The sequence below is a fragment of the Dicentrarchus labrax genome, unplaced genomic scaffold (genome assembly GCF_905237075.1).
Source record: "Dicentrarchus labrax unplaced genomic scaffold, dlabrax2021, whole genome shotgun sequence".
Taxonomy (NCBI): Eukaryota; Metazoa; Chordata; class Actinopteri; family Moronidae; genus Dicentrarchus; species Dicentrarchus labrax.
The window spans coordinates 29,064,216-29,078,717 of NW_026136706.1; the positions used below are offsets into that span (position 1 = coordinate 29,064,216).

The window sequence follows — 14,502 nt, forward strand, 5'->3', positions numbered from 1 at the left end:
TGCCTTGTTCTGCGGCTCTGGCTGCTTGGTGGCTTCTGGCTACGGCCGGCTTGCATGGTGAACTGCAGACACCATACTTTCAATCTGTTTATCCCTTTTTATTTTAGCTCAACGATGGTGAGGAGTTAATCCCTTAGTTTAGTATAACTTGTTTTGTTTTGTTATACTTTATTGTTTTGATTAACTTGCTTGGTAAGCTTATTTGGTTAACTATTTCCTGTTTTATGTTGTATATTGTTTTTATTATATTATTATTTATATTTTGTGTTAATTACTTCCATTGTAACTTTTGTTTTCCCTTCTCAGTGGCTGCAGGCTGGTGGTGGTGCTGGTGACGTGGGTGGTGGTGTCCCTCCTTCTTGTGTGCTGTGCTTCCTTGGATTTGGTGATACCACAGTGTGTGACTGCCACGTGTGTCTGGGTGAACCCTTTTTCTTTAATTTAATTTTGTTGAGTCCCCTTTCCCTTCGCCTGCTCTTTCCCCACCAGTAGGCCTCAGCCCCTGATTAGGCTCCCTTTTTCATTTATTGGGATGAATGCTATTTTTTTATAACGATATATATATTTATTAAATACAGTATTTTTGTAAACTGGGAATCACGTGTCTTGCCTGTCGAGTGGAACGAACCTGTGTTTTTGATCAGTGTAAAATAATTCCTTGGGTGCAATTCCCAAGGTGGCGTTGTCGTGCAACCTAAGATTCCCATTGAGAGCTCCACATTTTGCAACCCCCGCCACAATCTGGCGTTGTCGGCAGGATCTACTCTTCCAACAGGCAAAGACGTGTGTTCCTTGTGGGTTTTATTTTTTTTCTTGTGTTTTCTTTCTCTGGTGTACTAATGTTGTTTTTCTTGTAGGCATCGGCGAGAATTTAAAGAGACAAAGCAGCAGTGGTTTCCAGTGGACCTTCGTGTCAGTTTTGGTGAGATTTGGTATCCATCCAATCCAATCCAACTTTATTTGTTAAGCACTTTAAAACAACCAAATTTGACCAAAGTGCTGTACAGGAGAATAAATAAGACATCATAAATAAAAGACATAACAGCTCACATGAGGCGCAAAATAACATATAATACAACAATAAAATGAAAAGACATAAATAAAAATAATAACCATGCAATAACAAGCAATCAAAAAGTAAAAATAACAAATACAAAAAATAAATCAAGTAAATAAAGTCGACATCTTACTAGGTGTCAAAGGCCACAGAGAAGAGATGGGTTTTAAGACCGGTTTTAAAAACAGACAGAGAAGAGGCCTGTTTAATGTGCAGAGGCAGATCATTCCATAATTTAGGAGCAGACACAGCAAAGGCACGGTCCCCTCTGTAGCAGATTAGGCCTAGGTAGTAGTTTGAGTTTTATTGTAGCTACGGAGGAAGAGTTACAGGAACTTAGAGATCTGATTAAACAGTTAAAGGCTGATAATGAGCGGTTACGACAGGAACAGGCTGGCTCTAGTGCCTTACCGTCCACCTCTTTTGTGCCACCTACTGCCCCTTCTACTTCCAGTGTCCCTGTAACAGAGAGGCTGGTGTTTGTGCCCTGTGATAGAAAGTGTCCTGTTTTTAGGGGAAGGACGGGTATGGGGTTGAGTGAGTGGAGGGAGGAAATACAGGCGTGTATGAGGTCCTGGCGTTTATCCCGGTCTGAACAGGCATTTTTCCTGTTTGACCACCTAGAGGGTGAAGCTAGGGAGGAGCTAAAGTATCGCCCTAGCACAGAGAGAGAGGACCCTGATGGAGTATTGGCTATTTTACAGGAGCTGTACGGGTGCTCGGAGTCTTATGTTGCTCTGCAGAAGGCTTTCTTCTCCAGAAGGCAGCAGGAGGGAGAGACTCTTCAGGAGTTCTCCCTCGCTTTGATGGGCCTCATGGAGAAGGTGAAGCAGCGTGCACCTACCGAAGTGCCAAATGCAGAAGCTCTTTTGAGAGACCAATTTGTTGAGCATGTGCTGGACAGTTCCCTGCATTGTGAGCTGAAGCAGTTAGTGCGTAGACAGCCCAATTACACCCTGCTTGCTGTTAGAGCAGAGGCGATTCAGTGGGAGCTTGAAGGTCTACCCAGCGGTGTGAGGGGCCGCAGTCATTCAGTCCCCTTAGTGTTTGGTGTTCAGTATGGTGTTCAAGGTAACCCGCAGGGCGTTGTTTCTTCCCCCCCGTGTCAGAGATGGGTGGGATGAGGGAGATGCTACAGCGTCAGCAAGAGCAGCTTAATAAGCTCACTGAAAGCATTGCTCGGCTGCAGGTCTCTCATCAGCACAGTCACCCACCTTGTACTGGCCCAATGCTATGCAGGCGCTGCAATCAGCCTGGCCATTTTGCGAGGGAGTGTAGAGTGCATGCTCCTCGCTCACAATCCCATTCACAGCCCCCATCTAATCCTGGTAGGCAGTCTCGTTTTGCTTCTGGGTCGGAAAACTAGTACCCACCAAACTACAGAGTCACAGTTTGGGTGGGGCTGCTACTGGCTCACAAGCTGCTTCACGCGATTTGGATGCGTCTGGATTGATTTCGTCGTGTCCCCATTTAGATGTGGACATGGGTGGAGTGAAGGTTCCTTGTCTGGTAGACACCGTCTCCATGGTGTCTACTATTTCTGAGAGCTTTTTCCGCCAGCATCTCGAGCCTTGGGGCCAGGAGCATCTCCGTTCTTGTCACTGGTTGGAGCTTAGAGCTGCCAACGGTCTGACTATTCCTTACCTTGGGTACTTGGAGCTTGACGTGCAACTTTGTGGTAAACTGATGCCCCACTGTGGTGTGTTGGTAGTGAGGGACCCACCTGGTGGGGTGCCTTCTAAAGTGCCGGGTATTTTGGGGATGAATGTGATCCGCAAGTGCTACCAGGAACTTTTTGGCCAGTATGGGGAACGTTGTTTTCCCAGGTCTGTATCTCAAAGGCCCCTGAGCCAGTTGTGCAGGCACTAACACAGTGTCATCGTGTTAGCGATGTCGCGTCCCAGGATGTTCCCGGGAAAGTGAAGGTCAGGGGTAAGAGGGGTTGGCAGATTCCTGGTGGGGTAATGAAAATCGTGGCAGCCACATGTTCTGAGCAGTACTCCGGGTCTACGGTGCTGTTCGAGCCTTTAGAGGCTGGTTTACCTGCTGGGTTGCTTGCTTCCCCTTCTTTGGTTCGTGTCATCAGGGGCACCGCCTACATACCTGTCATTAATGTTGGCTGTAATGATGTTGTTTTGTACCCCCGCACTGTTGTCGGCACACTGGATTTTGTGAATGTGGTCAGCCTTCCTTCCGCGGTCACTGAGGTGCCATCGGGTGTGGCCACCGTGTCTTCTCAGACCGCTTCCCCTAGTGTGCAGCAGGTGGAGAGTGTGGATTTGTCACCTTTGTCTGTGGAGGAACAGGGTCCAGTGAAGTCCCTGCTTCAACAATATTCCTCAGTCTTTTCCATCGATGACACTGATCTGGGCTGTACAAATCTAATCTCCCATGACATCCCTTTGGTAGACGATACTCCAGTGAGGCAGCGCCATAGGCGCATCCCACCCTCAGAGTATGAGGTTGTGAAGGAGCACATCAATCGTCTACTCTCATCTCAAATCATTCGTGAGAGTAGCAGCCCCTATGCGTCCCCTATCGTGTTGGTACGAAAGAAAGATGGCAGCATGCGCATGTGTGTTGACTATAGGCTGCTCAATAGTAAGACCCGAAGAGATGCCTTTCCTCTGCCACGTATAGAGGAGTCGTTGGATGCATTGTCTGGTGCTTGCTGGTTCTCAACCCTGGACTTGACCAGTGGTTATAACCAGGTGCCAGTCACTGAGGCTGACCGGCCGAAGACTGCTTTTTGCACCCCTTTTGGTTTGTTTGAATGGAACAGAATGCCTTTTGGGCTCTGTAACGCGCCCAACACTTTCCAGAGATTAATGCAACGCATCTTTGGTGACCAGCAGTGTCAGTCCTTGCTGTTATATCTGGATGATATTGTTGTGTTTTCCTCTACTGTGGAACAGCATGTGGAGAGGCTCCAGGTGGTGCTGGCAAGACTGCGGCATGAGGGCCTCAAGGCCAAGCTCAGCAAGTGCTCATTCTTTCGCAAAGAGGTGAATTATTTGGGCCATGTGATTTCGGCCGACGGTGTCTCCACAGATCCAGGCAAGATTGAAGTGGTTGCCAATTGGCCGATTCCTACTACTGCCTCAGAGCTTCGTTCCTTTCTTGGTTTTGCCAGTTACTATCGGTGCTTCCTGGAAGGATTTGCCAAACTGGCAGCTCCTCTGCATAGGGTGGTGGCCGAATGTGGTGGCACTAAGACCAACAAGAAGACTGAGCAGCGGCTGTCTAGGTGTTGGAATGATGAGTGTAACCAGAGCTTTGAAACACTGAAAGCTAAGCTCACCATGGCACCAGTGTTGGCTTATGCAGACTTTTCTCTTCCCTTCATCTTGGAAGTTGATGCAAGCCATGGTGGCTTGGGTGCAGTCCTTTCCCAGGCTCAGGCAGGCAAGGTGAGGCCTATAGCCTATGCTAGCAGGGGTCTGCGACTCACCGAGAGGAACATGGTAAACTACAGCTCCATGAAACTCGAGTTTTTGGCCCTTAAGTGGGCCATGACAGAGAAATTTCGAGAGTACTTGTTGGGTAACAAATGTGTGGTGTACACTGATAACAACCCCCTTAGTCATTTGTCTTCGGCTAAGCTGGCTGCTACTGAGCAGAGGTGGGCCGCCCAGTTAGCTTCTTTTGACTTCGAGATAAATTACCGATCAGGGAAGAGCAACACTAATGCAGATGCTCTCTCCCGTCAGCATCCACCTGGTCCCCAGGATGTCGCTGTGATGCTTCCAGGCACTGTGATGCCCAATTCTTTGCAGCAAGCTCTGGGGTTGGGAAAGGCAGAGGCGACTCAGGCTGCCACTGCCGCCTTGCCCCAGCACACTTGTTCTGAACTCCATCTCGCTCAGCAGTCTGACCCTGTGATACAAGAACTGTTGCCTTTTTGGAGGGAGAACCATCGTCCCAGTTGTGAGGAGCGGGCACGGCTCTCCCAGCCCACGCTGGTGTTGCTCAGGCAGTGGGATCGCCTACTGGAGAGGGACGGTGTCCTGTACCGAAGGGTGTGTTGTCCTGATGGAGCCGAAGCCATGTTTCAGTTGTTGTTGCCAAAAACATGGATAGATCAGGTTCTGACCCAGGTGCACCAGGAGCATGGTCACCGGGGGTGGAGCGAACATTGGCGCTCCTTCGGTCCCGATGCTATTGGCCTGGTATGTCTTCCGAGGTGGCTCAATGGTGTCAGAGATGTGAGCGGTGTCAAGTGGCCAAAGATGTGCATCCAAAAGCACATAGCTTTATGGGGCATCTTTTGGCTTCCCGCCCTAATGAAATCCTTGCCATCGATTACACGACTCTAGAACCAGCCCAGAATGGTTTAGAGAATGTTTTGGTGCTTACAGATGTTTTTAGTAAGTACAGTGTGGCTATCCCTACTCGGATCAGCGTGCTGCTACTGTGGCCAGGGTTTTGGTGTCGGAGTTGTTTTATAAGTTTGGCGTCCCTGCTCGTTTGCATTCTGACCAGGGCTGTAACTTTGAAAGCACCCTCATTCAGCAGTTGTGTCACCTGTATGGGATTGTAAAATCATGCACTACCCCATACCATCCGGAAGGAAATGGTCAGTGCGAGCGTTTTAACTGGACGCTCCACAACTTGCTGCGTACCTTGCCAGTGTCCCGGAAAAGGGATTGGCATGTGTGTCTGCCTCAGGTGTTGTATTGTTATAACACAACTCCCCACCAGTCAACCGGAGAGTCACCCTTTTTCCTGATGTTCGGGCAGGAACCCAGACTGCCCATTGATTTCTTGTTGGGTCGAGTTGAGAGTCCTGTCGGTGGCGCTATCCATGAGTGGGTTCAAGAGCACCAAGCCCGTTTGCATGTAGCATTTGAAGGAGCACGAGAGCGCTTGAAACATGCTGCTGATCGGCGGAAGCGAGTTCACGATCAGCATGTCAGAGATTTGCCATTGCAGGAAGGGCAGCTCGTGTATTTGCGTGACTTAAGTGCTAGGGGGCCCCAGAAGATCCGGGATCGGTGGAGTGAAGTATCGTGTGTTGAGAATGCCTAAAGAAGGCGGCGCGGTGTATACTATTGCGCCAATGAACAACGAGACCAAAGTCAGACAGGTCCACCGCACTATGCTGAAGGCTGTTGTAATGGTGGACTCACCTGGTCATGCCACTTCTCATAACTCGACCTCTGGGGAGGAATCACCCCCAGCAGAGGAGCCTTCATTTGAGTATGATTTGTTGATCTTAGATCAACCATCTTATGTGGCCACTTCTGCCATGCCCTCCACCAGATCAGCTGTGTCTCAAGTGCCTGCAGCAGCGTCGGCAGCATTAACATCTCTAGTCCTTCCATCTGTCACTTGTCCTGATTCCAGTAACACGGGCCCACGCCGGACCACACGTCAAATGGCTGGTCAGCATTCAAATGTGCATCATTTCCCACGGTCTGCTGGAGATGCTTGTGCTGCTAATCCTCCTGCTTCTGTGTCCAACTCAGTCTCTGCCTTGTTTAGACCTTGGAGTTAGCTTGTTGTACTAGCCTTACTTTGTTGATCGTCGGGACGACGATCCAAGGAGGCGGGGTAGAATGTAGCAGCATAGACATAGGGCTGTCATGCGGCAGTTAATTGCGCCTGCTGACCACTAGGGCGGCAGTATATAAGTACGGCCCTCCTTCTCGCGCGCTCACTAACGCATCATTTCCGGGTCAGGTGTTTGCCTGTGCAGGTAATGCTCCATGCCACTGCTGCGGCTACTGCTTTGTTTCATCTCTTACTGTGTCCTGTTGCTTAAAGCCTGCGTGTTTTCACTGCAGAGCAGCGACCGAGTGCCCCGTGCTTTGTGCTCCATGCTCCGTTTAGACCTTGGTTCTCTCTGGCGGTGGGAAGTGTCCTCTCTCTCTGTGTTACACTGAATGCTATCCTGTAGCTAACGCTAATGTGGTCACAGGTAGATGTCCGCTGCCGTGTGGGTCTCTCTCTCCCTCCCTCTCCCTGTGCAGGTTTGACTTTGAATACAGGTATGCTACCTTAAATCTAACTCTCAAAAGCTTTGATTAATATAGTTTAGCTATGCTAATTGTATGTTTATTGACAGGGAATGCTCGTCAGCTGGCCGAAATCTACAGGTGTTGATTGACGTGCCTTCACCACCAGCTGATTGGGACCGCTGCTGTTTTGTCTCTGTTTTGTCTCTGCCTTGTCGCTGCTTTGTCGGTGTTTTGTCTATGCTTTGTCTACACTGATTTATCTACATTGCTTTGTCCGCACAGCTTTGCCTCTGCCGTTAAACACACGGTTGCTGTGTTGTTTATACCGCTTTGTCGACTATATGTCTGCTGTTGTGCCCCTACTGCTAGCTGCATAGCTGTGTCTCTGCTGCTGTATGTGACATTGTCCCCTGCTTTGCCTCTGCAGTCACTTATTCCTTGCTGCCTTGTTCTGCGGCTCTGGCTGCTTGGTGGCTTCTGGCTACGGCCGGCTTGCATGGTGAACTGCAGACACCATACTTTCAATCTGTTTATCCCTTTTTATTTTAGCTGAACGATGGTGAGGAGTTAATCCCTTAGTTTAGTATAACTTGTTTTGTTTTGTTATACTTTATTGTTTTGATTAACTTGCTTGGTAAGCTTATTTGGTTAACTATTTCCTGTTTTATGTTGTATATTGTTTTTATTATATTATTATTTATATTTTGTGTTAATTACTTCCATTGTAACTTTTGTTTTCCCTTCTCAGTGGCTGCAGGCTGGTGGTGGTGCTGGTGACGTGGGTGGTGGTGTCCCTCCTTCTTGTGTGCTGTGCTTCCTTGGATTTGGTGATACCACAGTGTGTGACTGCCACGTGTGTCTGGGTGAACCCTTTTACTTTAATTTAATTTTGTTGAGTCCCCTTTCCCTTCGCCTGCTCTTTCCCCACCAGTAGGCCTCAGCCCCTGATTAGGCTCCCTTTTTCATTTATTGGGATGAATGCTATTTTTTTATAACGATATATATATTAATTAAATAAAGTATTTTTGTAAACTGGGAATCACGTGTCTTGCCTGTCGAGTGGAACGAACCTGTGTTTTTGATCAGTGTAAAATAATTCCTTGGGTGCAATTCCCAAGGTGGCGTTGTCGTGCAACCTAAGATTCCCATTGAGAGCTCCACATTTTGCAACCCCCGCCACAAAAAGACCTTATTTCTAAGACACAGAACGGAGAAGATCTAGTGCCCCAACACCAGGAGAGCCCTGGAGCTGTTAACAGTGCCTGAGCTAGGCTCACCTAGCCACATCATCATCCATACAGGCACCAACGACTTAAGGTCCCAACAGGACAGACTGGCAGACTCTCTGAGGGGAGTCATTGAGCAAGCTTCCACCAATTTCCCTACCAGCAAGATAATCATATCCACACTGCTGCACAGGAGAGACTTCCACCCCCACACCATTCACAGAGTGAATATCAGCCTCTCCAGGAACTGTGCCCTCAAACCCAACGTGTTCTTGGCCCACCACCCGACTCTCCACCTGGACTGCCTGTATGATAACGTACACCTACACAGAAAATGCAGTCCCCACCCTTGCTGGGACCCTGAAGGATGTTGCCCTTGGAAGGAGCCTTACTACCACTCCAAGGGGTAACCACACAACGCAGACCCCACACAGACCGCCAGGACCTCCTCGACCTTCAAGACCATCCAGACCTCCACCATGCTTCCACCCCTGGCTGTCAGAGAGGACGACCAGGCCACCAAATCCACCGGATCACCAACATCACCAACATCACAACCCACAGCCCACCCCACAGCCAACACAACACTGGCCTCTGATACCCAGCCAGAGAGCCCCCCAGCCTGGAGGTCCTATACCCCCCCTCCCAACGGCAGAACCAAGACTACAGGAGCAGCAGCCTATTGGGCTGAACTATGCTGCAGTGGTGAGAAGAACCACAGCCCCACCCCCCTCTGGTGAACTCATAGAAATATTACACATGCTAAACCTGCTCTGCTCTCGCCTCATGTAGCTACATGGTGGAAGAGCAGAGACACCACAATAATTAATAGTTTAACATGTTGTATATCATTTTAAATGAATAGTAATATAAGGACAATTCTTAACAGTATTTCACACGATACACTCTAAAATGTCACTCAAAGTTTAATATCTTATTAATTTACCTCTTTTCGTCTTTTTACACTTTTCATTTATTACCATTATTATTTTTTAATATCTAGTTTCTTATTATTTTTCGTTTAAGGTGTTTGTCTAATTTTTGAACGGATCACACTTAGAGATGAAATCGTTTACAGTAACATGTTGGAACATTCAAGGTCTGAGATCATCAGCTTTTGTTTTAAAGAGCAGAAATTCAGATTTTAATAGAGACTTAAAAGACTCTGACATCTTGAACGCTCAAACAGGGGAAAGAGCTGACACTATGAACACCCAGGGAGACAAACACTTACCTGGAAGCACCTGCTTCCCCCTCCCTGAATGTCCTACTAGAAAGAGCTTTGACAAGCTTACTAATACAAGCGGTATGCAGCTTTTACAGCTCTGCTGTACACTAGGTCTGTACATAGTCAACGGCAGGCTACGAGGGGACTCTCTGGGTCGCTACACTTACAGCTCAGCTCTTGGCAGTAGTACGGTAGATTATTTCATTACAGATCTAGATCCAATGTCTCTCAGAGCTTTCACAGTCAGCCCCCTCACACCCCTCTCAGACCACAGCAAAATCACAATCTATCTGAAAAGGGCCCAGTCTAACTCTGGAGCCCCTAGTGCCTGTGAACTGTTTAACAGCACATACTCATACAGATGGACACCTGACAGCATGGGGGCGTATCAAAAGGCACTGGAAAATCAAAACATATATGATTTAACTAATTTATTTCTAACTGAAACATTTCCCCATAATAATTCTGGTGTAAATTCTGCTGTGGACAAGATCAATTCAATTTTTCATCATTTGGCTCTATTGTCTAATTTGAAAGCCTCCAAACCAAAATCTCAACAAAACAATAACAAATGGTTTGACACTGAATGCAAAAACCTAAGGAAAACTTTAAGGAAATTATCAAATGAAAAGCATAGAGACCCAGATAACCACAACATACGCTGTCAATATGAGGCCACTCTGAAACAATACAAGTACACCCTAAAAACAAAGAAAGAACAACACAGCAAGAACCAGCTCTGTGAAATTGAGGAATCCCTCGAATCCAACCAGTTCTGGGAGAAATGGAACAACCTAAACAAAACCCAGCAGGATGAGTTGGCGATCCAAGATGGAAATACTTGGATTAATCACTTTAGTGAATTATACAGTAATATTACAAAACATTATGATCAGTACAAGATATTCACAAAATGGAAAACTCTGGAGGAGGTGATAAAAAACAACCAAAACCCTCTAGATTACCCAGTAACAGAACAAGAATTAACAGAAGTCATCCAGTCCCTGAAAGGAAAAAAGGCTTGTTGTATTGATGGAATCCTCAACGAAATGATCAAATACTCAGACCATAAAATCAGATTGGCTATACTAAAACTATTCAATACTATTCTGTCAACTGGAGCTTTTCCAGACATCTGGAACAAAGGTTTAATAACCCCAATTCATAAATCTGGAAATAAATATGATCCAAATAACTACACAGGAATATGTGTCTCCAGTAACCTGGGAAAAATATTCTGCAACATCATTGTCTGCAACATCATTGTCAACTTTTTTGATGACCACAATATTCTGCATAAATGCCAAATTGGTTCCTTGCCAAATTGCCGCACAACGGACCATATATTTATCCTCCAGACTTTAATGGATCAAGAATTAAAAATTAAGAAAAGAAAGGTATATGCATGTTTTGTTGACTTCAAAAAAGCCTTTGATTCCATCTGGCACGAGGGCCTTTTCTATAGGCTACTTGAAAGTGGCATTGGAGGAAAAACATATGATCTGATTAAGAACATGTATACAAAAAGTGAATGTGCCGTAAAGATTGGAAACAAACAAACAAACAGCGTTCTTCTCCCACGGGCCGGGGAGTGAGGCAGGGATGCAATCTCAGTCCAGTTCTCTTCAATCTATATATCAATGAATTAGCGAACCAACTAGAGTGTTCCAAGGCACCTGGCCTCACCCTGAACGACACAGAGATCAGAGGTCTGCTATATGCAGATGACTTAGTGTTGCTTTCACCTACTAAAGAAGGTTTGCAGCAGCACCTTAATCTCCTGCAGAGATTTTGTCAGACCTGGGCCCTGATAGTAAACACAGCAAAGACTAAGATAATGATCTTTCAGAAACAATACAGAAATCAGGTTACACACAATTTCTATTTAGACACCACTAAATTACAACATACAAAAAACTTATCTTGGCCTCAACATTACATACACAGGAAACCTCAACATGGCTGTGAAAGATCTGAGGGAAAAAGCAAGGAGAGCTTTCTATGCAATAAAGAGAAACATTAAAATCTATATTCCAATCAAAATCTGGCTTAAAATTTTCCAATTTGTACTAGAACCAATAATTCTATATGGCAGCGAAATTTGGGGACCAAAACTAAATAATGAATTTGACAAATGGGACAAATAAATCATAGAATCTTTCCACACCGAGTTCTGTAAGAGCATCCTGCAGGTGCAGAGAAAAACACCAAATAATCTGTGCAGAGCAGAGCTCGGCCAATACCCCCTCCTACTAAAAATACAGAAAAGATCAATTCAATTTTACAATCACTTAAAATCAGTTAACCCCCAGACATACCATCACAAAGCCCTAACATACCAGGAGCTGAAACCAGAGAAGAGTCCCCTCAGCCAGCTGTTCCTGAGGCTCTCTGCAGTAACATGTCCCCAACAGCCTCAGGACAGCAACACCAACTCAATCAGACCAAACCAAATTATCAACAAGCAAAAAGAAAAATATATTGAACACAAAGTAAATTACAATGTTATCTGACCCTAAAAAGAGAATTCAAACTGGCAAATTACCTGATCACAATAAAATGTCCTAAATTAAGAAAAATGCTGACAATGTACAGCGCCACCGGGAGGGGGCTTAATAAAACTTTAAAAAAATCAACATCCCAACTATAACACCTACAAATAGCAAAAAAAATTGATTGTTTTAGTTGTAGTTGTTTTTGTTGTTGTTGTTCAATACACACACACACACACATTTTAATTTTAATATATTTTAATATTATATATATTATATTTAATAATTTGTTATTACTGTTATATTGACAACAGACTACTTGTTTTAACTGTAGCCTGTTACTTTACTACTGTTTTAATTGATTGTAATTAATTACTAATTGACTGAGATTGATTGATTGTGACTGTGATTGTGATTGAGTCAATCATAGTTACAGTATTACCAACAGTATAGATTATTGATTATTATTAATTTATTGTAAATATTGTTTTCCTTTATTGTTATTATTATTATTTTTAATTCCAAACGCTTGCTTTGGCAATATATACAGTGTTACATCATGCCAATAAAGCCATTTGAATTGAATTGAGAGAGAGAGAGAGAATAATGGTTTCTTTAAAGTGCTTTCAGTGCCCAGAAAAGCGCTATATAATTCCAGGTAAACTATTTGATTTCATGTGATATTTTATTTCAATAAAAAAGTAGTAAAATAGTCAGTATCAATATCAGTATACCAATAATACCAGTTTTTACTGTTATTTAGTGCTCAATACAGCCTTCACATCAATACAGGACTTTTACAAAAATGAGGACAACAACTGCCCTTACTGCAATGACTCTGCCTGCACACTCAAAAATAGAGGTACCAGTTTGTACCTAAATCGGTGCAAATGCTTGTCGGGGGGGGGTACCCTTTTGAGAGACAATTGTGTACCTTTCAGTGCTGGTCCATTTATGTACCTTATCAAATTGTACCAGTTAAAGTACATTTGTGTACCCTGCAAGACATAAAAGTACCTTTAATCTATAAGGTACAGCAATGTACCTCACTGAAAGGGTACTTTCCTGTACTGTATAAGGGTACCCCGCCGGTGACAAGCTATTCTGGACTTTAAGGAGACAAAAATGTACCAGAATTGTCTACACAATAATTGCTTCTTTACCATTTATTAACATCATTAAAATATATTTTTTCAGATAAACATGGCACATTTATGGTGTAATAAAATGTTAATTCATTCAATTCAATATAGTTACATATAAAATGAATCAATGTCAATGCACAAAATAACAGGATGTAAAGATTGCAGTCACGTTAACATAAGGCAGAATACTTCAAAGTAACAAACATATTTAGATAGAATATATTTAAACAGAATACCTCAAGGAAACAAACAGTCTATCATCAACTACATATGTGTCGAGAGCTTGATGGTCTAACTCATTTCCTGGACTGAGCAGAATCCAGTCATTGTCAACTGTGACATGGTATGCATGGAAGGAATTGTCATAAGAGCAAGGCAATAACAGTTTTCCACAACACCCAAAAAGTCTCAACGTTCAGAATGTACTTAATTTTCAAGAATAAAGGGATGGCTTCAGTGTGTACATTTCTTGTGGACCGGTTCTAAGCGGCTCTGGACATCTTGTGGGAATTGTGGAATGGAAATGACTGCAGGCAGTCTGTGGCAAGTAGATTCCAAACTGCAATACAGCCAGGGCCAGCCCAAGCCTTTATGGGGCCCTAAACAAAATTTGATTTTGGGGCCCTCTATTACTGCCATGTGTCTTTTTGGGAATGTGAATGTGTCCTTTATAGGCAGTGGCCCTCTTAATACCTGTTCAGTCCTTTCTGAGTCACTCAGCTGGGTCAACTGGCGGAGCTGCTGAACCCTGCTCCAAACTGGATGCTGAAGAAGACACATCAATCTAGATGACCAAAGATGAAAGACCTATAGAGAAATTAAAGTAATATTTTTGGACAAAATTATTCATCTCAGAATATTCTGCAGTACACTGAGCAATTATAAAGGCTGTTTTGTTGTTAACTTACCAGGTACAGCTGAGGTTGCAGAAGACACAGTAGGGACAGTGGGCACAACAAAAACAAAAGCTTGCCATGTTATAGTCATATGACACTTGAAAATGATGCAGCTTATTTTCTAAATAAAAAAGCACAGCTATAGCTTGTAATAAGAAAACAAACTGCCAGTGGAACAACTGAAAATTGCTTGAGAAGTTTTGAAATAATATGGATTTGTCTAAAATCATGTCCCTTGTCATATGATTATCTTATTTTATATCTTATATTATATCTTATATTGAAAAAATATTAATCTCAGTATGTTCTGCAGTGCACTGAGCAATTAAAGCCTGTTTTGTTGTTAACTTACCAGGTACAGCTGAGGTTGCAGAGAGGACAGTGGACACAGTGGATGGAGCAGAGGACAGAGATGGACCTGAGATGAAAAACATGTCCCTTGTCATATGATTGTATCTTATATTAGTATATCTTAATGAGATCATTTGACTAGAAATT

The 14,502-nt window shown here is 44.3% G+C and overlaps 1 protein-coding gene across 1 annotated transcript; it reads left to right on the forward strand.

Moving 5' to 3' along the window:
- The first annotated feature begins 1,623 nt into the window (after window positions 1–1,623).
- LOC127365854 (uncharacterized) lies at window positions 1,624–6,411 on the forward strand. Its single transcript, XM_051404391.1, has 3 exons — window positions 1,624–2,128; window positions 2,532–2,859; window positions 2,946–6,411. Exons 1-3 carry the CDS (start codon window positions 1,624–1,626, stop codon window positions 5,371–5,373), a joined length of 3,261 nt encoding a protein of 1,086 aa, XP_051260351.1. The 3' UTR covers window positions 5,374–6,411.
- Window positions 6,412–14,502: the final 8,091 nt, after the last annotated feature.